A 26,144-nucleotide genomic window follows, 5' to 3' on the forward strand; every position below is an offset into this window, starting at 1 on the left:
CATAGTTTAATACATTATTGTAACTTAAAAATTCTAAAATCCTGATTAGATTAAAACTTTTATTTTGGTTTTCAAAACAGGAACATATTGATAATTACATCAATTTAAAAATGCGGCTAATTTAAAGGTAAATATATCTGTCAATTACTTTAAAGCATTATTTAACTTGTAGCAACCCAAAGAAATTGGGTTGATAACTCAATTTTTCCACACAAATGGAATTTTTATTTTTGTATTTTTAAGTCCACACACTGATGTTTTTTGTTATTTTTTATACTGATAATATGGGACAGTTCATGCTTTTGTTTTGTAAAACAGTGGAAACCTGTGGTTTAATACAAATAACAAATTACCTGAAAACAAAAATGTTGTTGTTAAATGTATTTCTTACAAGCATGAACAGTGCTAAAAACTTAATTTATTTGAGGTTCTGAACTTGAAAACGTGCATGTAATTAAGTACTCAACAGTGGGTTTGTTTGCAATTTTTATTTAAAAACTAATTTAAACAACTTTTTTTTGAGTACTCGATTTAAAAATTTTAGTTTTTTTTTTTTTTTTTTTTTGCTATGTAAAAATGCCTCTGATTAAAGAGAAAAAAATTTGGCTAACATAGTGAAGTTTGTTGTCTGAACCTCATTTTCTTAGATGTTGTCGCAACTTGAATATATTAATGCAAACTGTTTTGTTTTGACTAAACAATATTTTTAGAGTGTAGATTTGATATTTTTCTTGCTGAAATGTCATCTCTTAAATTTATTAGTATTAAGAAGACCCATGACTTTCTTAAAACGTGATAATATTTTTCTTAATGACTGATGCTTTGTAAAGATAATAATGGCTTATGCTTTGTAAAGATAATAATGACTGATGCTTTGTAAAGATAATACAAATTCTCTCGGTTATTCAAGACTATTTCTTAGTAATATATTTTGAAAAACATCTCACAAACATACAGAATAAAATGGACTAATGTTTAATAGGTCTGCACAATATACAATGCATCCGGAAAGTATTCATTTGTCTATGATAAACCCACAAATACAAACGCTGTTTTACTCCGAGTCGTAAGATGGCGACAGTCCTCCCTCTCATCTCTGAATCTTCTTCTGACGTGTCAGCTTGGTAAACAGTCGAGTCTACATGTGAAATATGTACAGTACTTTAGTAGCTGATTTGTTTTACAGTGTAGGTTCGTCATACCACCATGAACACTGATGATTTTTAAAGAGCATAATCATTTTGTTTAAAATTAGAGCTGGTGCTTCTCCACACAGGATGAATTTTGGTTCTAAAGGCAAAAAGCGGATGGTTCTGCCGACCCGACCTGATCCGCCGACAGTGGAGCAGATAATGGAGGATGTGAACCGTGCCTATCCCAATGATCCAGTATTCACCGTTTCACACACTTCTGCTGAAGGTACTGACGAGAATATTTCAGTGCAGTGGCTTTAAAAACTTTACTAACATATTTCAACCACAACGTTTTACACAGCATCACATAACTTACAAAGGTTACATTAGTTTAGAGACGTAAAAATGTATATAATGTTAAATAAGAGTATAAGTGCACACCCTGATGCAGACGAACAACTGATGTAGAGTATGTTATCGGTATTACGTTCCTTTCCCTCATTATGCTTAACCAACCTTAATAACGTTAGATGAACTGAAAATAAAAGCTAAACTTCACTGATTCTAACTTTAAATGAATGGGTAAGCCTTGATGGGTAAGCCTTTATTAAGGTAAAGTTGCCCTACTGAAAAAAACAGCTTAAACCAGCCTAGGCTGGTTGTCTGGTTTTAGCTGGTCGACCAGGCTGGTTTTAGAGGGGTTTTGGCCACTTCCAGACTGGTTTCCAGCCATTTCCAGTCTGGTCTTAGCTGGTCAGGCTGGGAGATGACCAGCTAAAACCAGCTTGACCAGCCTAGCCAGGCTGGGAGCCCAGCCAAAACCAGCTATGTCCAGCTTAAACCAGGCTTGTCAAGCTGGTTTTAGCTGGTCATTTTCCAGCCTGACCAGGTAAGACCAGGCTGGAAATGACTGGAAACCAGCCTGGAAATGGCCAAAACCCCTCTAAAAACAGCCTGGTTGACCATCTAAAACCAGCCAACCAGCCTAGGCTGTTTTAAGCTGGATTTTTTCAGCAGGGCAGCCTGGTTTTATAGGGGTTTTGGCCATTTCCAGGCTGGTTTCTAACCATTTCCAGCTTGGTTTTAGTTGGTCAGGCTAAGGGATGACCAGCTAAAACCAGCTTGACCAGCTTAGCCAGACTGGGAGCCCAGCCAAAGCCAGCTATGTCCAGCTTAAACCAGGCTGGTCAAGCTGGTTTTAGCTGGATTCAACTGGTCATTTTCCAGCCTGACCAGCTAAGACTAGGCTGAAAATGGCCAAAACCCCTCTAAAACCAGGCTGGTCAACCAACTAAAACCAGCCTAGGGTGGTTTCAGCTGATTTTTTCAGAAAAGCCCAGACCTAGATTTGACTATCAAATTACACAATTCATTGTCCACAGTCAAATAAATAGTGCTAATGTGGTTTCCAAGTCATACTTGCATATGATTTCAGACAGAATATTTAAAGTACCATGATAAACACTGCATAATAGTGATAATATGACACGTCTTTCTCTGGCTCAGCGCCAGTCAACGCACCAAAGCTCAGTTTGAATTTTTCATGTCATGCTGCTTTTGTTTATTTAGTGTGAAATGCTCCTCCCACACCTAATTTGTTGCAAACGATTTTAGTAATTGATTTTAATCGTATTGTTGTTGCAGCCAATTTCTTGTTCCCAAATGGCTTAAAATTGCTAAAATCTTAGTCGCAAGCCTTAAAAACACATCCGACTAAAAATCTTTCACACTAATAGTAATAGATTATAGTTAAAGTTCACAATGACTCCACAAATCAGGGGTACTAATCTGTGATAATCCCAACTAAACATTGCACATGACGTGACGTGTTTATTGCAGATGCGCACGTTGGGATATTGATATTGTGCCTTAATTCACATGGTGCTATAATGCTAAAGTTAATATTTCGTTTTCTGTTGTCGTTCATTCATTCTCTAATTTTTAATCAGCTTAGTCCCTTTATTCATCAGGGGTCACCACAGCGGAATGAACCATCAAGCTGCAACCCAGTACTGGGAAACTCCTATACACTGTTACAATCACACACATACTCTACAGCCAATTTAGTTTATTCAATTCACCTAGAACATGCAAACTCCACACAGAAATGCTAACTGGGACTTGAACCAGCGAACTTCTTGCTGTGAGGTGACTGGTGCTAACCACTGCACCATTATGCCACCCTTTCAAGTTGTTGTCGTTGATCTATTTTTATTATTAATGATTGATTAAAGGATTGTGTTATTAAATATTGCAGACCAACATCATCATGTTTTCGGTATTGGGTATTCGCTAGTGTGATTGCACTTTTGTATGCATGACAGTAATTTTTGGCCTTGACACTAACTTCAGGTGTGGTTTTCAGATTTGAAGGGCCTTTCCAGCAACGGTGAAGTGGAGGAGAGGTTTCAGCAGAGCAGGCGCTACATTGAGCTTCATGAGCGATTGCAGGAGGAACGCGGCAATCTTGCACGGCGGAGAGACGAGTTGCGCGCGGCTGGAAAATCTTTGGAGAACAGTGTGATAGAGGTGAAAAGTAGCGCAATGTGACTTCCGAACATTCACAGCGCCATTTCATGAACTGGAGATTGACTTGTTTAGTCGAGGATTGGGCATGGCACTTGTGAATGCATCAAAATAAAGCTTCAGATCCATAGAAGAATGCTGAGTGTTCTTCCTATTGGACATTGCATTTGTATACTAAAGTAGGAAGGTTTTAATCCAGATTTAATCGTCGCCAACTGTTTTAGTGTGTTGCATAGAAATGAAAGGCACAGGATTATAAAAACATGATTTTGGAATGCTGGTCTTTGTTAAGAAATCACTAGCATTTGGCTTTAGCCTCATCATCATCATTTTTTTGCTACTTTGTATGTGATGAATCTGTTTGGTGTATTTTGTGTGTTCAAAATACAGTAAGTACAAAGATATTCAGGTTGTATCGTAAAAAAGTACTTGTCTGAATATACTGATTAGTCATTTGTTATTCACATCATCATTTTAAATCATGTTAAAAAGCTTGTCCGTGCAGAAATCCTTTATTTTAAAATAAGTGTAAATGTGTAAAAGCCCAGTGCACCAGGAAAGTATTCATAGCGCTTTTTCCACATTTTTTATTTTACAGCCTTATTCCAAAATGGATTAAAGTCAATAACCCATAATGACAATGTGAAAAAAAGAGTTCTTGCAAATTTATTAACAATAAAAAACCTGAAAAATCACATGTACAGAAGTATTGCTCAATACTCTGTTGCTGCGCCTGTGGAAGCAGTTACAGCGCCAAGTCTTTTTGAATATGATACCACAAGCTTGGCACACCTGTCTTTGGGAATTTTTGCCCATTCCTCTTTGCAGTACCTCTCAAGCTCTGTCAGGTTGGATGGGAAGGGATGGTGTACAGCCATTTTCAGATCTCTCCAGAGATGTTTAATAGGATTTAGGTCTGGGCTTTGGCTGGGCCACTCTAGGACATTCACTGAGTTGTCGTGAAGCCACTCCATTGATATTTTGGCGGTGTGCTTTGGGTCATTGCTGGAAGATGAACCGTCGCCCCCAGTCTGAGGTCAAGAGCATTCTGAAGCAGGTTTTCATTCAGGATGTCTCTGTACATTGCTGCATTTATCTTTCCCTCTTTATTGACTAGTCTACCAGTTCCTGCTGCTGAACATCCTCACATCCTTTACTGTAGTGATGGTATTAGCCTGGTGATGAGCGCTGTCTGGTTTTCTCCAATCGTAACACCTGGCATTCACTCCAAAGAGTTCAATTTTAGTCTCATCAGACCAGAGAATTTTGTTTCTTAGAGTCCTTCAGATGCCTTTTGGCAAATTCCAGGCAGGGAGTGTCTTCCGTCTGGCCACTCTACCATACAGGCCTGATTGGTGGATTGCTGCACAGATGGTTGACCTTCTGTAAGGTTCTCCTCTCCAGAGAAGAACGCTGGAGCTCAGACAGAGAGACCATCGGGTTATTGATAACCTCCCTGACTAAGGCCCTTTTCCCCCGATCACTCAGCTTAGATGGCCGGCCAGCTCTTGGAGGAGTGCTGGTGGTTCCAAACATCTTCCACTTACAGATGATGGAGGCCACTTTGCTCATTGGAACTTTCAGAGCAGCAGAATTATTTCTGTAACCTTCCCCAGCCTTGTGCCTCGAGACAATCTTGTCTCCAAGGTCTATAGACAATTCCTTTGTCTTCATGCTTGGTTTGTGCTTTGACATGCACTGTCAACCCTGGGACCTCATAAAGTGAGATGTATGCCTTTTTTAAATCATGTCCAATCAACTGAATTTACTAAGATTAACTGTATGAATATATATATATATATATATATATATATATATATATATATATATATATATATATATATATATATATATATATGATGAACTATGAACAATGCTCACTTTAACGTTAATTTTGCCCAATAACTGTGCTTATCACTGAGTGACAAGCTGATATAATATGCTAAAAGCATCATGTAAATAATATATATAATATGTATATACTCTGTACCACATCGGATGTCATTCCCTCGCTGTAAATGCTAGCTCTACAGAATGTGCATAAAACATATTCTGGATAGGTTGGCGTTTCATTCCGCTGTGGCGACCCTTGATTAATAAAGGGACTAAGCCGAAAAGAAAATAAATATATGAATAATGTTAACTGAATACTAGTCACATCCTTTGGCTTTGGTCACACTCATGCAGAGTTTAACAAGGCAGACTTATTAATGCATCATTTTTATCTGTGAATATGAAGAACTTAAACCTTAGAATTTTAACTAGTGTTGGGTAAGTTGCTTTCAAACATTAATCAATTAATTACTTTTTACATCAATAAAATTGTATTTAAATGACTTTGTCTAAAATATAATTGAGTGACAAGTCTGTAACCTAAAAATCCATAGATGATAGAAGTGAAACTCATCAAGCGGTGCTTTTTAGTCTTATCTAAAAGTGCTGCTCTAAAGGCAGAATCAAACAGGCGACTGAAGATTACTAATCCTCTAATTCAGGGGTCACCAATCTCAGTCCTGGAGGGTCGGTGTCCCTGCAGGTTTTAGCTACAACTTGCCTCAACACACCTGTCTGAACGTTTCAAGTATGCCAAGTTAGACCTTGATTAGCTTGTTCAGGTGTGTTTGATTAGGGTTGGAGCTAAAATCAGGACACCGGCACTCCAGGAACAAGTTTGGTGACCACTGCTCTAATTATTCATCAAGAGCTGGCAAAATACACACTGTAAAGCTTGATTTCAAAGTGAAGGTGAAGTCTGTGGGATACACACACTTACAGCATACTGTTTGTGACACTGTACAACAATAATTCATATTTTTGACATTACTGTGAGGGTTGGGTTTAGGTACCCTATAGAGGCAGACGTTCATAAAATAAATGGATAACTTGTTAAATAATAGGAATAATGCTCTGTATATTTGCTGTTTTTACATTATTTTTAAAAATGTTTGCTGTTTAGGCAATCCCTATATTCAGAGCAGTATGCCAGTAAATCTGAATGCTCAGTATCGGAAAAACACCAGTACAAGAGTACCCAGATAACCAGACCTCATTATAAAGACACAACATAACACAATTTTTTTTTTTATTAAGTGTGCAAAACATACAACATATTCAGTAAACAGAAAACAGCAATAGAACAGAAATGAGTATATACAGCAATGACAGTCTGACTAGTATTGAAATAGTCTTTAGCATTCATGGGCATAATCATAATATCAATAATATTAAGTGAAGTTTATTCATAAACTAATTTCGAGAGGAGCACGTGATTATGATTGAACACGGCTGGTTCTGAATTAACATGCATGATCCACCAATCAGGCCATTCCTAACCCACTATAAAGAGCCAGGGTTTCTTCACTACAGTCATCTTCGATTTGAAGAATCCCCCCTTCCCCCCCTACCTTTTCACCTTTCCCTCCACAGGGCAGCATGGTGGCCCAGTGACTAGCACTGTCGCCTCACAGCAAGAACGTCACCGGTTCTAGTCCTTTAACAGGCCGGTGGTCGTTTCTGTGTATAGTTTGCATGTTCTTCCCGTGCTTGCGTGGGTTTTCCCCGGGTCCTCCGGTTTCCTCCCACATTTCAAAAACTTGCACAACAAGTAAATTGATAAATCTAAATTTGCAATACAGGTAATCTCATAATGCAGCATATCTTTTAATAGTATTCAATTTTTAGTCATCAGCTTTTATCAAGGGGGAGTTGTCGAGATCTACCTGAGCTCGAGGCTCCCCTCTCTTCCTCCAAACGAGAGGGAGCCCAGGGCTCAAGAACCTTCGAGCTCAGGGCTCTCTCCCGGGACAGCATGCCAAACTTGCTTATATTCAATCATCAGCTAAGTGTGAACTCTTGAAAGTTTGTGATGGTGAACATGATCTGTGATGACAGCAGCAGTGGTTTCAATATCGAGGATGTAATAACGGTAGAAATAATACATATAACAACACATATGCAGACCACTTTGTCCTTTTAGATGTGATGCGAACACACTCCTGCTTAGTTTTAAGCCTAAACCTAATACATAATATAAAATATGTGACTGTAAATAAACTGAAATATTCCTGAAACACCAAGACCACATGAAAGTCAACTGTGCTGTCGCTCTGCATCTGGAATAAAAAGTCTATCGATGACTAGATGATCCAACACAGGCTCATTGTGGATATGAACCCCTGTCTACATTTCTAGAAAGCACGAAACATGAAGCCAGAGGTATGTCTGGCTGCAGTTCCACTGTTGTTTGCCCAGTAGCTCAGCGTGTATGTTGGCTTGGGACATAAAGCAGAGTTGACCACAACTGAGTCTGGCAAAGAACTATAACTAAAGTAAATTAATAAACAGCTCGCAGAACGTGGTGAAATCATGTGACTTTGACGGCTTTTCCTTTGCTAAATTGCTTTTGAAAACCCTATCGGTTTTATTTATGGAAGGGGATATATGGGTCAGTCAGTCAGTTGAACTCTATTTAAAGCACTGGCTGTATCAAAATAAAATCTATTTAAATTAATGTGAAAACTCTTCATATAATCTCAATATACAAGTCATTGGTTACAATACTGAAAGAGGAATATATGCTGGAATAGTTGGTGGTTCACCACTGTTGCAACCCCTGATAAATAAGGGACTAAACTAAAGGAAAATGAATGAATGAACACAAAGGAAGATAAACTGACGAATCATGTGACCACTGACATCCATAGTGGGAATAACAAATACTGTGAAAGTCAATGGCTGAATTCTTCAACTTAAGCGAGTTTTAAACAAGTTAAGGAATGAGTAAATAATAGCAAACATTTCATTTTTAGATGTACAATCTCTTTAATTTATACAGAAATATCTCTTAGACGGAGGAAGCTGCCTCTTTAATGCTGATACTCCAAGATATTTATGGAAACATTCATTGGGTCAGATTTATAAGAGAAGCGAAACCTGTCCATCATTTATGTTAGCTCCGGCAATTTTCTAATTTGTGGCTTCACATCATGAAATGGGTTTTTCTTTCTTGAATTTTCAGTAACTTTTCTTATGAGCTTGATATTAATTAATTAGCTGAATAACCCTGCACATAGCACCTTATTATTACCATGCTGAAAATGCACTAATGCTATCGCTTAAATGGGCAGTTCACCCAAAACTGAAAATTCTGCCATCATTAAGCACTCTTTACTTATTTATGTGTATCAATCCTTTTATTTTGATCATTTATTGTTGTTAAAAGGCCCTCCACCACCCCTAACTCCTCCTAGCTCATTTCTGATATCAGTAATTCTGAAATCTGAGAGCTCCCTCATCCTCAAAGTCTGGAAAAATACCAGAATGTTTTCTTGTGGTAGTTTCTGGACTTTGTTACTGAGCAACTTGGGGCTGTTGCTGTCTATAGAGGATGAGGGAGCTTGTGTTTAGGGGATTTTGTCGCCAATTAAAAATGAAGCATGCTTATTTTAGCCTAGGACTGTCCAAAAATAACATTAGAAATGTAGCAGTCTACAATTACTTTAGAGGTCAGTGTTAATAATGTACACTTCCATCCACAACACAAACTGAAGAAAGAAAAGGCCCTCCACCACCACCTTACTCCTCCTAGATCATTTCTGATATCAGTAATTCTGAAATCTGAGAGCTTCCTCATCCTTAAAGCCCAAACAAATACCAAAAAAGATTTTTTGTTAGTTTCCGGACTTTGTTTTTGAGCAACTTGGGGCTGTTGCTGTTTATGGAGGATGAGGGAGCTCTCTGTATTCATCTCAAATATCTTCATTTGTGTTCAGGGGATTTTTTTGCCAATTTAAAAAAAAATGCATGTCCATTTTAGCTTAAAACTGTCCAAAAATTATATATTTGTAAATCTTCTGCTTTTCGTATAAACCTGACCCAATGCATTGTACTGGTGCTGGTGTTTCTTCATCATCATCCTCTGGAGAAACAACACGTCCTCCTCAAAATGCACTCAGATTTAACCATCCCTATCCTCAGAGTCCACTATGGGTTTCCATTTCTGACAGCACAGAACAGGCAGTTTCCTGGAATTGATGACAACGCTTATCCTGCAGTGTTTGGGTCCCAGGACAGACTCTGGATCAGGCTCTGGTTCTGGATCAGTTAGACGTGAGTTCTTCTTTTTTATGCTTCTTTATGACGTTTGTGAGTTTTTTTTTTAAATATATATATATAGAAAACTTTTTTTTTTCCTGCAGAAGACCTTGCTGCTTTCTACAGAGGAAAAACAAAAGAAGAAATATTATAAACATGTCTGGTATTTGTCTAGCACATGTTTATATAACATGAGAAGCATCCCAGCGGGCACTTTGATGTCAAAACTACATCAAAAACAGGTTAAAAATGCAGATCGATTGTATGTAAATAAATTAAATTGATGTGTTTTTGACGCCAGTGTTAGAAGTCAATTTGATGTAATTTTGACGTCAAGCTAGTTTACATGCCTTATAGGACGTGTTTTAAGTTGTTTTAACATCAAAGTGGGATGCTAAACCTGCTAAATGTAGTTTCCTTCAGGCTGAGTTGTGTTTACCTTCATCTGTATCGAGTCTCGTCTTCATTCTAGAATCTCCTCATCCAGTCATGATAGAAGAACTGATCAAGCGTCATGTTTTGTCTCAGAGACTTTTGGATCAGATCATAACAGTCTGTACAAGGGGAAAGATGGTTAATACACTGCTTATAAGAATCCATCTTACTTATAAGCCTGTATAATATACATTAAAGCTGACATTTATCAAGAAGCTTCTGAAATTAATGATTAAAATACTACCAATGGCTGTATCCTAAACCACCCCTATACCCTTAATAGTGCAGTATTTGCCAGGATGTGCATAAAAAAATAGGTTTCATTTAAACAATAAAGTTGAAATCTTTTTATGGAAACACAGCTAGTGTCTGTTTACTCACCACTGGTTAAGCTGGACGTAAACGAAACACTGCCCTTGGCTTTAGACAAGTAAATGGGCAGGCCTCCGGACACCATGTAACACAGCAGGGAGCCTAAAGCTCTTGTGCTAGAGAAGACAGCGTCATCGTAGTGTTGTTCATCCACTTCATAAGAGCAACCGAAGTCGATCAGCTTGATCTGCAAAGTCGTCGTGTTGACCAGGATGTTGTTGGAATGCAGGCCGTTGTGCACAATGCCTTTTTCAAAGCAATGCTGGACTGCCCGGACTATCTGATGCATCAGGCTACGTGCCACAGATTCGGTCAGCTTCTTGTGCTTGCTTACAAATTTCTCCAGGACTTCACAAGGCTTGGGGTACTCCATGACCATTGAAATGTATACAGGGTCATCAAACCACTCGCACATTTCGATCATGTATTTGCACAATGGCGGACTCTTCAACATAAGCATATACGCCACTTCTTTGATCACCGGCTTGGCAGCTAAAGCAGGCTAATGAGAAAAAGAGAACAAGGGTTAGTTGATGCAGACCTGAAGAAAGACTTCATTTAAAGGATTAGTTCATGCAAAAATGTTTTTAGATATTTAGAAAAAGTTCATGCTCTTAAAAACGCCTTTGAAACGCCTCCCGAGCATTCTGTTTGAATGGGGAAACATCAAATTCTCCAAAACTGTTTGCTAATCTTACGATTAAATGTCATTTTAGGAATCAACTATGAAATAAAGCACAAGTGTCTCTTAAGTTTCAATTCTAAACGTTGGAATTACACAAAATCAGCAGAAAATCACGTCTGGTCAAAGCCCCTCCCCCCCGATTACTCCCTCAATCTATAGTGATTGCTGATTGGCTGAAGATCTCAACCCGTTCAAAACTATACGAGTGACATAACTTGTGTATTATAGAGTCTTTGATTAACAGCAAGGGTTCAGAAGTGTCCAGAAAAATTACAAAAAAATTATTAAAACAGCCATGTGTGTTCAGTGGTTCAACTTTTTATGCAAGATTCACTCCCCTACAGAATCGTCCCAATCAAAGTAAAATTATAAATTATTTCAAAATAAAATACAAATAAAAAATAAAGTTCAATAAATAAAATAAAAAACACAAAATATACAAACATACTTTTGCGGCCGTTAAAATACCTGGACAGCCCGTCCAAGTAAAGTCTATGGCTGCGTCCGAAACCGCCTACTACTCAGTAGGTACAGCGTTTTAATTTAAACATACTAGTAGGCTGTTATAAAAGTACATTCTATACAGTATGAATGTTTGAACAGTATGAACATTTCCTCGAGCGAGAATGACATCGTCTCAAACTTTCTATCGTACACCACGCCCATCTTTCGTACACCACCCCCATTGGTACCATTTGGCTGTGGAAAGGCGAGCCTGATAAAGATGACTCGTACCGGCCCGTACTGTACCACTCAGTGGAAACGAGCCAAAAATGACATTTAACTTGACCATGAGTAAAATTTTCATACAGATTCAGATGACTGGATTTGGCCTTTTGAAATTCAACTGCGCAACAGTAAATGTGTCCAAACCATTAAATTCAATATTGAGTCTTTTTTTTTCCAACTTACCTTAAAGATGTAACAGTCATCGCTTTTCTTCGGAATCTGCTTGATAGCAACCTGCAAAGAGGAAATACAATTATTATTTTCTGCTCAATTAGACGATTTACAAAAGAAGGAAAATGTGTAGTAAGAGAGTTTTACCTCCACGCAATCAGATTTACGGACCGCTTTGCGCACTGTACCGAAGGCCCCGAATCCCAGAACAACTCCCAGTTCATAGAAACTTTCCAAAGATCCTGAAAAAAAAGAAGAGGTTGTTTAAGTGTTTTCAGGTCTATCATACTGATATTATCTTACATTAACAAACATATGTTGTATTAGCATATATAATAGTACTGACGCGTATCATCACAGGCTCCTGACGCTGAGATCTGGAGCCCAGAAGGTCCAGGCACAGGCTCAGAATCTGGATGAGGTTTAGCAGTGTTCTGGACCCCAGATGGTCCAGGGACAGGCTCTTCATCTGCATCAGACTCTTTATTCAGATCTGGCTCTTTATACGGATCTGGCTCTTTATCCGGATCTGGCTCTCGATCTGGATCTGGCTCTTTATCCGGATCTGGCTCTTTATCCGGATCTGGCTCTCGATCTGGATCTGGCTCTTTATCCGGATCTGGCTCTCGATCTGGATCTTCACCCGGATCTGGCACTTCACCCGGATCTGGCTCTTGATTTGAATATTCATCTGAATCTGGCGCTTCACCTGGATCTGGCTCTCGATCTGGATCTTCATCATACCCTTGATCTGGATCAGGCTCTTGCTCTGGACCTGGCTCTTGATCTGGATCAGGCTCTTGATCTGGATCAGGCTTTGAAACCAGATCAGGCTCTCGATCTGGAGCTGTCTTGTGATCCTGATTGTGCTCTGAATCAGAATCAGGCTCTGGATCTGGATAAGGCTCTGGATCTGGATAAGGCTCTAGATCTGGCTCTTGATCTGGATTGTGCTCTGAATCAGAATCAGGCTCTGGATCAGAATCAGGCTCCACTTTTGTCCGTCTTCTGCGGAGGAAAGGCTTCTTTGTGACCTTCCACACCCTCCTGAAGAAAGCATGGATTTTGTTCCTCCTGCTGCCTTGTGTTTGGATTTCTTAAACAAAAAAACAACAACAAAGAAAGTATTAGAAACGTGTCAGTCAGTTATTGTATCGGCTATTAAGAACATATAAATGTAAAATATTAATAATACTTTCGATATAGACTGAATTGTCTGAAAGTGGGACACCTATGGTCTAGTGTTTGTAGCTCCCTCATAAACTCACGAAAGCCAGTAAAAATATAAGTTATACAAAACTGTGGTGCTGTGTGATCACATGTACCAGCATATCTGAGTGGAGCAATCATAAAATAAAAAGCACCTTCTTCATCCACATCAGACTCTTCATCCGGATCTGGCTCTTCATCTGGATCTGGCTCTTCATCCGGATCTGGCTCTTTATCCGGATCTGGCTCTCGATCTGGATCGGGCTCTTCACCCGGGTCTGGCTCTCGATCTGGATCTTCACCCGGATCTGGCGCTTCACCCGGATCTGGCTCTCGATCTGGATCTCCACCCGGATCTGGCGCTTCACCTGGATCTCGCTCTCGATCTGGATCTTTACCCGGATCTGGCTCTCGATCTGGCTCTTCACCTGGATCTGGCGCTTCATCCGGATCTGGCTCTCGATCTGGATCTTCATCATACTCTTGATCTGGATCTGGCTCTTGATCTGGACCTGGCTCCTGATCTGGATCAGGCTCTGAAACCAGATCAGGCTCTGGATCTGGATAAGGCTCTGGATCTGGCTCTTGATCTGGATTGTGCTCTGAATCAGAATCAGGCTCTGGATCAGAATCAGGCTCCACTTTTGTCCGTCTTCTGCGGAGGAAAGGCTTCTTCATGACCTTCCACACCCTCCTGAAGAAAGCATGGATTTTGTTCCTCCTGCTGCCTTGTGTTTGGATTTCTTAAACGAAGAAAACAACACAGAAAGTATTAGAAACGTGTCAGTCCGTTATTGAATCGGCTATTAAGAACATATAAATGTAAAATAGTAATACTTTAGATATAGGCTGAATAGTCCTAAAATGGGACACCCATGGTCTAGTGTTTGCAGCTCCTTCATAAACTCACGAATGCCAGTGAAAATATAAGTTATACAAAGCTGTGGTGCTGTGTGATCAAAATCACATGTGCCATCATATATGCTATTAAGTGCTTTGAAATGTGCATTTATTATTTAATGTTTCACATAATCTCAACTGAAACATGAAGAGAGGGCGGGACATAGAGAAGCTCCTCCTCTTTTTTTAATCAGCCAATAGCATTTAGTTTTTCTCACAGCTCTGCCAGTGAAAGTGGTTAAGCTCAAGCCCATCAAATGAGAAGCCAATGAGAAAAAGGGGGTGGGCATGTCAGACACTAGAGAGCATTTGATTGGTCAGAATATTTAATGACAAACTGAAGTATGAGGTGACGTCAAAAAATGTTTGATCGCTTTAGTAGTGACAAACCGCAAACTTTACAAGTTAATATCTTTTAAATGTGAATTTTATCACTGTCTCGTACCACACTAGCTTATTGACCTTATTCTAAAATGCGGAAGTGCGCCTGTTTTCGCGATTGTCTAAGAACTTCCGTTTCAGTCGCCTATGGGAGAAATGACAAGGAATAATAAACGGCAAAAAACGGTCAAACTACTTGCTCTACAAACAAATGTTTGCATGACTATACAGTCCAAGTAGAATAATATAACAAGGAAATATCAGTTTGCAACTTCAAACAGCGAAACGAGCAGTTTTTAATGTCTAAAAATGAATGGAAGTGAATGAGACCGGAAGTCTCGTGCCAAAAAGATTCAAATGGCAGCGCCCGCTCGTCTGCGGAGAATAAGGTCAATAGATATCATCAAGTCTAACATACTGATGCTAACATCTAAAAACACATTATTTTAATTTCACAGGACCTTTAAGGAGTATAAGTTAATTTGGAGTCATAGGTCTATAAGAATAATTGCTTTGTGTCTATAATAAGTGCATTAAAACAATCATATCGTATTATTTATCTGATGATTTTCAATTATACATTTTTAAATTGATTTTGCCCTCTGTCAGGAACTTTTGAGCTGCTGATTTTCTCAAAATACTTGTACTAAGAGCAGCTAAATGTCTTTCATTTCTTTTATGTGGTTTCAGACAGTCTCACCGGTTGTGTTTTCCTCCACACTGTTATCGGAAGAGGACTCATACGGTGCTGTACTATCATCTGAAAGCATCGTCCAGTCCTCTTCCAGCCATGGAAAGAAACCGCTGCAGAAGCTGATGACCTCCAAAAGTGAGCCTGAATGACAAAATAAGTCATAATGGTCAGTTTTCAGAAACTAATGTTCATTGAAACACTTTACTGGACTCATCATGACACTTTTATGATCATGATATGACACGTCTCATGAATAAAAAAAAAATAATAATAATAATATTATGCAATTCTTACGACAACTGTGATTAAGTGTCATTCGCTTAGTTATGCCAGCTTAAATAACATTTTTGAGATGCCTTTGTTACAACAAACACTTGGATGCATCTGTTAAGCCCCGGTCAGATCTCACAATTTTTTTTTATTGTCGGTTACGAAAGTCACTATGTCAGATTATGCGATTTTTTTTTTTCTTGATAAAATCTTATCAACATTTGACATTTGACTTGTCGTGGGTAACAAATGTGCCAGACTACTCAGTCATCTTGTGATGTCTACTACGAGCGTTATTTCCCAAAGCACTCACAAGTGTTGCTTTAACAATATTTCTTAACTCAATTAAAAATTTTTTTAATGTTATTTCAATCTCAATAAACACTGATGCTTGCTGACAATTAATAACTACATTATTTAAGGGTATTCCTTATGACATGGATAGGATCAAACTTATGATTCCTGTTTAATATTAACATATTGTGGTTTGGTGGTGTTTGAGAGTGTGCGCGCGACGTGTCTGAAGAGCAAGGAGGCATGCGGTGGGGAGGGATGAGAAGGGTGCGCTGTGTATTTGAGGACAGAGAGGAAGACGCGCGATTTCCGGGAGATTATCACTTGTTTGTGGGCATCCGGGAGTCTCTGTGCATTTGCGGGAGACTCCTGAAACCTCCGGGAGACTTGGGATGTCTGGAATGACCTACCGCCCTACTCATAATCCTCTAGTCATATAGCCGTATGCCTATTACGTATCCATAAAACACTGTTATATAATCAGGCTCGGATTGTATCGAACGAGAAAACAATTAAACATGCTAGACTTTCTGCGATGGTGTCGTGAGGCATTGCGGACATGGTATCGGTTGTCATGAACTATGCCACATTACACGGGAAGAAATGATTTAATCTTGTGTCAAAATTGTTTTGAAGTTTATATCAGTATCATTAATTTTTTTTGACCTCAACTTTTGAATTTCTAATTTAAAAGCCATTCAATATTAATGAAATTGTTATAAAATTGTTCAACAACACGCTGACACTTTTAATAAGACATTTTTTGTCAAATTCAAAAGTGATCAGAAAAATATTCGTGACTCAATTATAATGGCCTCATGAAAATCATGTTTATAACAAATTTATGACAAGCTGTGTTGTCTTGGTAATGTCAGCTTGTCACGACAACTCAAACAATGTCAACGTTGCATTTAAAATGACAAAACTGAGCGAATGACTTTTAAAATCACATTATTTTTCATTTCTCATTTTGTTTCATATATAATGTGTCTAATTTCATTTATACATTTATTTTAATCCTCCAATACATTCATTTATCTCTTCGCCCAGTTTTTAAAATGATTTAAATCTAAGAAATCTTACCCGTTGTGTTTTTCTCATCGTTATTATCAGAAGATGGTTCATCAAGTGCTGTACCGGCATCTGAAACCACAGTCCAGTCCTCCTCGTCCAGCCACGGACAGAAGTTACTGCAGAAGCTGATGGTCTCCAAAGATGATCCTGGACAACAAAATCAGTCATGAGGGTCAATTTTCAGAAACTTTCCGAACTATTCACAACAAAATATCTTCATGGAAAATGATGAACTATTACTTAATAGACTACAGATTGCTGGCATGAAAGGAAATAATAATTTATTTTGACTCATACAATGTATTTTTGGCTATTCCTAAACATTTAAGTCTAAATAATTATATCAATGGTTTGTTCTGTAGACAATCGAAAAAAAAATTATAGATTGAAGGGGCTAGTAATTTTGACCTTCAAATGTTTAACAAAAAAAGCCCTGCTTTTATTCTAGCCCATGGGGGGATAGGATTAGATAGATGTGCATTCATTGTTTTCTAGGCCCAGTGAAAAACAAAATGTCTTAAGGACAATTTACCTCACAGAGCAACTTTTTCTCATCCCAAAGTCTATTTAAAATCCATTATTGATAATTTCTCGTTATTTTTTCATATGTAATGTGTCTATTTTCATGTGTACATTTATTTTAATCCCTCAAAACTCAAATGCATATATATCTACCCTTGGTTTTTTAATGGTTTAACACCTAATAAAGCTTGAGTGTTTGCTGATAGTCTCACCGGTTGCATTTCCCTCCATTTTAATAGCAGTAGAGGGCTTGTGAAGAGCTGTAGCGGCCTCTGAAACCACAGTCCCGTCCACCTGGTCAAGCCAGGGACAGAAGTCTTCGCAAAAGCCGATTGCGTCCATCCACAAACCCGCCTTTGCTTTCTCCATTCCACCACACACAGATGCTGTTGCTGCCATCGCGTGGACAAATACAGGAATTGTGTTTTCACTCATAAAGGTTTTTTAAGTCGACAGATAATTCGTAAGTCGGTAAATTCACTGAAACTCTGTCAACGCGTTCAAATGACAATCCTTTCACTAGCTTGAATAATCACTGAACTGAAGCCTGGTGTGCCGAGTGACGTCATTTATGGATCGTGGTTTGAAACAGCTTCTCTAGGCGTGTTTATTTTCAAATGTTCAGAGTTTTGCTCAAAGCTCAAAGCAGCACAAACGAGTCAATATTACCGAGCCAGCACTGATATATGCCTGAAACCGGGCCGTAATCGATAGACAACAGCCCCTGTCGTGGTTTGCCTCAGAAATAATACCTCGTCAATGTCAAAATGTTAGCCAATCAAATGAAACAAGGCGGGCTTTACGGTTCACGGAGAATATTTTAACATCAATTTCAGAAAATACAATATTACTCGAGTACAAAACATAAACTTCACAAATCCCTGTGTTTTTGATTGAATTATTTATGTTAGAGTACTGTGACATATTATAAAGGAAAAAACAAACAAACAAATATTAAATAATTGATCATATACATTATTCTTCTGGCTTTTTGAAACATGAAAAAAATTTATAGGCTCAAAATAAACTTTAAGAGCTGTTTAAAAATGTACAAAGCTGTTTGTTTTTAGGTTAGTCCATTCGGATTGGGGAATGTAACCTTTAGGCTCCCTGATAATAAAAAAATCAGGTAAATCACAATAGGCTAAATATTATTTTGGAGGGAAATATACGTCCATCTGAATGAAGTGAAACAACTCCACATTTTCAAGTGAACACGCAGCAAATTAAGAGTTTATTGAGGAAAAACTCAGAGTTAAAGATTCATTAAGGGAAAATTGTATTAAACTATGATCAAATTGTTGCTTGTTAATTAGTTAACATGGTTATTAATGTATATTAAATAAACCCGTGTGTTTTATAAATACGCCCATGTCATTGAATTAAGGCATTAAAATAAGCCATTGTTTGGCTTGTAAAAACTGAACATTTTAAAAAATCACTAAAAGTCTGACCTAAATTTAATATAAAAGGTTTCTGGATATTGTTTTATATTTTAGAAATAAAATTCTGCTATCTGAGGTTAAGAAGAGTTGCAATTTCCACATAATCCAGCAGAGGTCCATAAACACCTATTCATCTCCAGCCTATATTTCCTGGCGCTTTACAAAACATTTCCTCACAAATTGATGACATATATTCACAAGATAACTGTTTTAACGGACCTAATGAAGCGAACTACAGATGTGAAAGCACCCTTAGACAGCAACTTAACTTTTGAAAATCATATCTCTCATGTCACAAAAACCACCCTTTTTTGTCTGAGAAATATCACTAAGTTACGAAGTATGCATCCATCTCAGATGCTGAAAAGCTAGTTCATGCTTTTATGACTTCTAGGCTGGATTACTGTAATGCTCTGTTCGCTGGTTGCTCAGTATCCTCTATTAATAAACTTCAGTTAGTGCAAATTGCAGCTGCCAGAGTTCTTTCCAGATCTAGAAAATATGATCATATCACCCTTAATTTATCCTCATTACACTGGCTGCCTGATAAGTTTCGTATTGATTATAAAATATTGCTTCTTACCCATAAAGCTTTAAATAATCTAGCTCCTGTTTATCTAACCACACTCTCAGAAAAAAAGGTACAATGAGGGTACAATTTTGTTCCTAGAGGGAACAAAATATAAAATTGTACCTTTAAAGGTCCCATATTGGTCCTTAGGGTACAATTTTGTACCCAAATGGGCTATAAAGGTACAGATGTCCAGATTTAGGTTTGAAAGGTACATTTTTGTACCTTTTATAGCACATTTGGATACAAAATTGTACCATAAAGGACCAAATTGGCACCTTTAAAGGTACAATTATATATTTTGTTTCCCAATAGGAACAAAATTGTACCCTCAGCTCATGATAAGATCAAGACACTATATAACACTAATTTAAATGTATTAATACTAAACATTAATACTAAAATACATAATTTAAAAATATAATAAATAAATAAATTGATTGAATTAAATATTTTAATAATTAATTTTTTTTCATGTATTTAAATTACATTTTTTCTCAAAAATGTTAATAATTTAATTTATAATTAAATGTCATTTTAATCATTAAAAACGTAAATACTGGTCTTTGCTTACTGTTTAAGTCCCTATAGTATATATGGGATGTAGAATAAGAACCATGCAGAGGGACAGCATCTTCATACAGGTGGTGATGTTGCTGTCTCTTTAAGAATTTGGCTTGTTGAGACGTTATAGTAGTGTTTGTTACTGAGGCGGTCCGTCGAGTATGCTGGCTGTTTACACAGAACTTCGCTCGCTTTTCAAAGAAAAGTCTATTTTGGAGTCCACACTTTTCAGGTAAGAATGTATTAAAGATATATTTTCAGTACCTTCATATTTCAGTCTCATTTTTACACGTGAAGCCGTGTTCTGTTGATTTTGTCTGACTCTCTGGTCTCGGCTTTCCCCCGCTTTGTGCTCCGGGCTGGCTGGTGTACGTTGGCCTGCAGGATGGAGTTTGCTAAGATGTCTGCAGCTTTTTAAAGAAGTTAATACAACGTGATATCGAAGTCACCGAGGGACATAACGTTATAGAAGGTAAGTACTATATGCTGTTAGTTTTCTCGGTGTAAAAGTTCCCGTTATCGCCTACGTTACGTATTCGCGCCTTATATGTTACGTTACGTTACTGCTTTATTATTAAGTGTTGCCACGGCGGAATATAATCGCAACCCAGATAGCAAAATACACTTGGGCCAGTTGCGGCTAGATTCTCGCCTGCCCGAGTTCGTCTGCTGTATCGTTACTCGGGCCAGATGCGGCGGCAGAAGCGAGCCGACGCTGCCGTAACCGTGCACCGGAATCGGGCCGTGAGTAATGTGCGGTGTGGCCCGGAGCTGGCGCGACTGAAGTCTTCATATACCTTGATATAAAACCTTTTGTTATTAATACTGGAATTTGTAATTATCGATAATGTTTTATATTTTGAGGCCATTTTCTAGCCACGGTTGACCGCGGAAATGTAATTTTAGACGGTTATATACACCGCCATTTTGTGAAAAAAAATCACAATTTTGTCACCGGTAAAGCGACTGATTATGTAAACGTGGCTAGTTACAAACGTGGCGTGTGTATGCTTGTACATATCTTCGTTTCAGTGTCTAAGTTACATTAATGTTGAGGAGTGTCCACAAACTCTCATGTCCAGAATTGTTGGTGCTTTACTATCGTTTAACGTTATACTTATATATAAATAAAATACTATAAATAAATTGTTATTGCTTTATCTTATTGCTTTCCAGAAGTTTTTGAAGTTTCCAATTGTCTTTCAGGACAAGATTGAACAACAGAATGCAGCCTAACAGCATCAGACCAATGAAGGCATGTCAAATGAAAGCATGGCTCAGTTACAAGATGTAAGTATGTCTCATTATCTATACCATGGTTTTAATGGCTTACATACTATTTTAAATTTGTAGGTTTTTACTTACAAACAACAATAAATGTACACCCACGTGTTTAAAATTATTTTCTAGGTTTTCATCGAAAGATGAGAGATCAACTGAAGAATGCTATGGACCTGACTCTAAGGTACTCTTTCTAAACTTTCTCCACTTGATTAATATTATTAAATTCTAGCTTTGTATGGATTCCTTCATATTTGTTTGTATGCCACATCTTATGTTCCAGGAATTGATTTTACAGCAGCACTTCTCATGTTGCCAGCCTTGTTAAGCGAGACACTTCAACATTTCGTTGTGCTCAGGTGCGTATGTTGTTTTCTGTTCAGTATATGCTGTAATAAATGCATTTTATAATGCTTGATATTCTTTATATTAGGATGATGCAGTGGGTAGTGCTGTCACCTTACAGCAAGAAGGTCGCTGGTTCGAGCCTCGGCTGGGTCAGTTGGCATTTGTGTGAGGAGTTTGCATATTCTTCCAGTGTTCGTGAAGGTTTCCTCCAAGTGCTCCGGTTTCCCCACAAGTCCAAAGACATACGCTATAGCTGAATTTGGTAAGCTTATTTGTCTGTAGTGTATAAATGTGTGTGTGAATAAGTGTGTCTGGATGTTTCGTAATACTGGGTTGCAGCTAGAAGGGCATCTGCTGCATAAAACATATGCTTGATAAGTTGGTGGTTCATTCCACTGTGGCGACCCCAGATTAATAAAGGGACTAAGCCAAAAAGAAATTGAATGAATGAATGAAATTTATATTAGTCTTTTAATCTGTGATACTTTTTTTTTTAATCAGTGAATATTAATTATTTCACTTTCTATGCATGTTGATTTTCTCTTCATCAGTGATAGAGTGACTGATATTAATGTAATTATTGCTTTGTCATTTACAGTGAATCATCTTCACCACATCCAACAGTTCAAGTACAGGAGGAGGCCACCGACTGGACAACTGTGTTAACAAGACGAGTCACGGCAGTCTTCAGAGTTGATGGGATTGCGATTGGCCGGGCTAATGATGTGGATGAATATACATTTTTGACATATCCATCTTATTAGAAGAACACCTTGATGTTTCTGCAGTGGAATGTTTTGAATGAACGGTGGACGGTAACAAGCCTCGATCTACTCCAGTTACCAGAGTGATCAACCTTGTTTTTTGTTTCTCTACATGCTCTTGGGATAATCACAATCATCAAGTTAATCCAGCACACTGCTCTCATTCATGCATAAAGCAAATTTTTAAATAACTTGTGGTCCTAATGACTATCAAAGAACATTTTACAGATATGAATGCTTTACATGTCATGTTTATCAAAAGCATAAACACATATTGTGTTACAACAAATTACAACTCCACTTGAGGATGATGAGGAGTAATCTACTGGTGTTGAGGAAGAGGCTACTGATGTATTTGGTTTTCTGCACTGTTGAAGCAATTTATAGAGAAACATTGCCTTCATTCTGAAATACAGAGAAAATTTTGATGACAAATTATTTATTATGACTGAGTATTCTGACTAAAGACAAACACTTTGGACTTTATAAAGTGAAGTACTTGATGTAGCCTGTGTAATGTGTTTATAAATCTTAAACAGTATTCTTGTGGTCTTTGTATTAAGTGTAGATTATATACTGTACAGTGAGTGAACAATTTTTATTTGTTTTCTAAATTGTTCTTTTTACTGTTTTACATGTCTGCTTTATATTTACTGTGTAATTTTATTTCTTGACACATTCAGTTGTGAGTTGTAATGAAATATTTCTACATTAATAAATAAAAATGGACATCTGCGAACCAAAATATTTTATTTATTTATTTATTTGTGCATGCAGTCACCAAAGGATCAAAATGCCTGGGTCAGTACCCTGAAAATGCTATATAATATAAAAAGGTACATTTTTGTACCTTCGGTGGGGGTACAAAATTGTCCCTTAAAGGGTACAAATGTAGAAGGTACAATTTTGTACCTTTAAATAGAGGTACAAATTTGTACCCTTAAGGGTACCACCCCAGTGACGGGCCATTTTTACCCTAAAAGGTACAATTTTGTACCTTTTTTTTCTGAGAGTGCAACCTTCTGTCTCGCTACAATCCAACCCGCTCTTTAAAATCTCAAAACTCAGGGCTTCTGGTAGTACCCAGAATAACAAAATCCACTAAAGGAGGTCGAGCCTTCTCAATTATGTCTCCTGAACTTTGGAATAGCCTACCTGATAATGTCCGAGGCTCAGACACACTCTTTCAGTTCAAAACTATAAAGAGCTATCTTTTTAGTAAAGCTTCCACACAATGCGTCACAATATGGTATGATGCAAGAGTGTGCTCCATACAGGTAAGTGGACTTGACCGGACACACTCCTCCCGTCTTAATATACCTGACATTTTGTTAGAAACACTTATATTTTAACATGTTTGTTTTTTATGTCTGTTTATTGTAAGAACTCAGCAATGTTTCTAAGCATAGTTAACAATCTTTAAATCTTCTTCTGATTTGAATCCCCGAAGTTTAATTTGGGTAAACTTATTATAAGTTCATGTATGAACGGTAATTCTTTTCTTTTTTCTCTATTTCCACCTGGGGATCCTGAGGGCTCTAGATATTATGCAGTGCCATTGATGCGATCCAAGACCTGAGAGGAGATGGTGCCAATGTATCCATAATCCTGGACCAGGCCATATCCTGAGCAGATGCTTTGGCGCCATGGAGGAGCGAAGAGCTTGAGACTGATTCCTGAAAGACCCCAGTGACAGATGGGTCTTTGTATTGATCCCGCAGGACTGCCTGATCACCCGCAGGTCACCTACTTACATACTGCAGATCTCCTCGATAGACGTTCAGCGTTCCCTGGCCTTCAGCACCTAGACTGCAACTGCGCACATGAAGTTTGGGCAGAGGAGAAATGGTCTCTCGGTTTCTCTTGAGTTTTCTTCCCTTCATATTGGTCAATTAAAGTTTGTTGAACAGAAAGCATTCTACAACAAAACTCGTCACCAAGGAGCAGGGTGTCCGCGGGGTTGTAAATAAACATCATCTGATGAGGTATTACATTTTCGAGCCCAATTTTTTTTTAAATAAATTATAAATTTTTAAGTGCAGGCCTTGATTCTAAAATTTACATGGATTTTTTTAGATGTTGAGAGTAGGACCTGAGCGATATCATGCGAGGTGGTGTGGTAGCTTGGCAACAGAGCCGCGACGTCAATACACCAAGGCTCGAAATTGTGACCATTTTGGTCGCAAATGCACCCGAAATTTAATCTCTGCAACCTCATAATATATTTGGGAGCATTTGTGTGATTGCATATAATGATTGTAGTCCGACCTGTTTTGATTTTTTTTCTAAAAAACATGCCAAATTGCTCTTCCTTGCCGCTATATTGGTTCATATTAGCTGTCAATCACTCAAGGTATTCCACTGTCAGATGACAGGGAGCTTTTATGACTGCGGTAAATGCAAACAGCTGAATAGTGCTGAAGAGGGGCTTTTGTTCTTATCTCAGACAGTTTTACCTATTAAAGTTTCTTAAAATATTAATGACAACAGAGCATGCAGAATGTCTCAGGAAACGAACCACAAAAATAAGTGCTTTTAAGAATTTATCGTAAAATTTGAGGAAACACATTGAAGTAAGAGTCTATTAAATGTTAATTTAATGTGAATTAAGTGAATTTAATACAGTTACTGAAATGGCAAAAACCGCTGCGACATGACTATGTTTTAGCTTAATTTTTTTTGTGCAACATGAATAAATGTATCACTTATATTATACATTTTGCATCAGGTGCATTTAGCTATGAGTTTGTGATGTATTTTTCATATAATTTTTATGTAGTTTACTAAGCTGAAAAATAACACTGCTCCTCTTTGTTTAATATTAATACAGAGAAAACATCCTAATTAATTGAAAAACTACTCAAAATAAAAGTATTCACCCCCTTAGAGACGGTGAGGTTAATCACATGAAAGTCAGCTCTGGGTTTTTTTACTACGTTTTTTACTACTTTTTAAAAAAAAATTGTTTGTGCCATTTTCAACATTTGAGTTTGAGACTTTTTGTTCTATTTTTTTTAATCTATTTTGTTCTGCCGTTTTGAAACATTGAGGTGTTCAATTTAATTTCTATATTAGGAAATAAGATCTTTCTTGGTGTTCTTTGAGCCTTCATTTACAGTTTTTCTTAGTTGCTTTGGTGCGTTTCTCACAACACTATTTACATTTGCACAACAGTTAATGCATTTCTCAAAACAATTAGTTATTTGTGCACATCATAGTAGCAGTTTCTCATTCTTTTCAACAAATTGCGAATGCTTTTGGACATGCATCAATTGCTTTCATACAACTCTCTGCTGTTTAGAACATTATCATCTGCTTATGTCATGTCAGTCAAAATTAACTAAACTTGTAAATGCTGAATAGTCATTCCATATAAAACGAATAATCCTCATTTCATTACTTGAGTCATCACATACAAAAATGATGAACTAGTTGTCAAAATCTGTCAAGCAAATTTTATAAAACAAATTTAAATCTTTATTTTCCTGAAAATGTTTTTAAAATTGAACAATTTGATGAATGATTTACAGACCTGTGTATGTTGTAGGCTCAGTTCCAATGTGTACTGCAATATTGTTTACAGTTGTGCACAGCTCTACCTAAAGGGAGTTTATGTTTGTTGTAAATAAGGGTGTGTTTATTATTTTGCACAATGCTGGGAATAAATTAGGATTGCAAAGAGC

At 37.6% G+C, this 26,144-nt stretch overlaps 2 protein-coding genes and 1 long non-coding RNA gene across 5 annotated transcripts in view; 2 read left to right on the plus strand and 1 right to left on the minus strand.

Annotated features, from left to right (window-relative positions):
- Positions 1 to 1,123: 1,123 nt before the first annotated feature.
- On the plus strand, positions 1,124 to 17,699 carry si:ch73-238c9.1. Of its 3 annotated transcripts, XR_015502311.1 has the most exons (6): positions 1,124 to 1,419; positions 3,499 to 3,662; positions 9,636 to 9,767; positions 9,857 to 9,994; positions 15,325 to 15,494; positions 17,006 to 17,699. XR_015502311.1 is itself a non-coding variant. In XM_087273184.1 (2 exons), exons 1-2 carry the CDS (start codon positions 1,278 to 1,280, stop codon positions 3,681 to 3,683), a joined length of 327 nt encoding a protein of 108 aa, XP_087129310.1. In that variant the 5' UTR covers positions 1,124 to 1,277; the 3' UTR covers positions 3,684 to 4,354. The 3 variants fall into 3 exon arrangements, 1 of the variants encoding a protein (XP_087129310.1); XR_015502310.1 differs by lacking the exon at positions 9,857 to 9,994; XM_087273184.1 differs by lacking the exons at positions 9,636 to 9,767; positions 9,857 to 9,994; positions 15,325 to 15,494; positions 17,006 to 17,699 and having other exon boundaries at positions 3,499 to 4,354.
- Positions 6,747 to 25,323, minus strand: LOC141376529 (uncharacterized). The gene is made up of 11 exons (XM_087273137.1): positions 23,481 to 25,323; positions 17,701 to 19,561; positions 16,976 to 17,113; positions 15,335 to 15,469; positions 13,509 to 14,096; positions 12,491 to 13,240; positions 12,292 to 12,386; positions 12,157 to 12,207; positions 10,569 to 11,061; positions 10,192 to 10,306; positions 6,747 to 9,872 (listed from the first exon to the last, which is right to left on the minus strand). Exons 2-10 carry the CDS (start codon positions 17,921 to 17,923, stop codon positions 10,221 to 10,223), a joined length of 2,559 nt encoding a protein of 852 aa, XP_087129263.1. The 5' UTR covers positions 17,924 to 19,561; positions 23,481 to 25,323; the 3' UTR covers positions 6,747 to 9,872; positions 10,192 to 10,220.
- The window catches only part of LOC147841652 (uncharacterized), a 36,681-nt gene continuing 30,707 nt past the window's right edge, over positions 20,171 to 26,144 (plus strand). Inside the window, exons 1-7 of the long non-coding RNA XR_015502314.1 lie at positions 20,171 to 20,300; positions 20,453 to 20,540; positions 21,275 to 21,358; positions 21,479 to 21,533; positions 21,633 to 21,708; positions 21,783 to 21,959; positions 22,296 to 23,473. This is a non-coding gene — a long non-coding RNA (uncharacterized LOC147841652). The remainder of the gene's footprint in view (positions 20,301 to 20,452; positions 20,541 to 21,274; positions 21,359 to 21,478; positions 21,534 to 21,632; positions 21,709 to 21,782; positions 21,960 to 22,295; positions 23,474 to 26,144) is intronic.

The sequence above is a fragment of the Danio rerio genome, chromosome 11 (assembly GCF_052040795.2).
Source record: "Danio rerio strain M-AB ecotype USA chromosome 11, GRCz13ab, whole genome shotgun sequence".
Taxonomy (NCBI): domain Eukaryota; kingdom Metazoa; phylum Chordata; class Actinopteri; order Cypriniformes; family Danionidae; genus Danio; species Danio rerio.

Bases quoted from the DNA above. Each gene is read 5' to 3' on its own strand.
- si:ch73-238c9.1 (XM_087273184.1), top strand. From the start codon at position 1,278: ATGAATTTTGGTTCTAAAGGCAAAAAGCGGATGGTTCTGCCGACCCGA. The intron at 1,420-3,498 runs GTACTGACGAGA...TGTGGTTTTCAG, and splicing joins TTCACACACTTCTGCTGAAG to ATTTGAAGGGCCTTTCCAGC.
- LOC141376529 (XM_087273137.1), bottom strand. From the start codon at position 17,923: ATGAGTGAAAACACAATTCCTGTATTTGTCCACGCGATGGCAGCAACA. The intron at 15,470-16,975 runs GTAAGATTTCTT...TTTGTCATTCAG, and splicing joins CGATGAGAAAAACACAACGG to GCTCACTTTTGGAGGTCATC. The intron at 12,208-12,291 runs GTAAAACTCTCT...TCCTCTTTGCAG, and splicing joins GTAAATCTGATTGCGTGGAG to GTTGCTATCAAGCAGATTCC.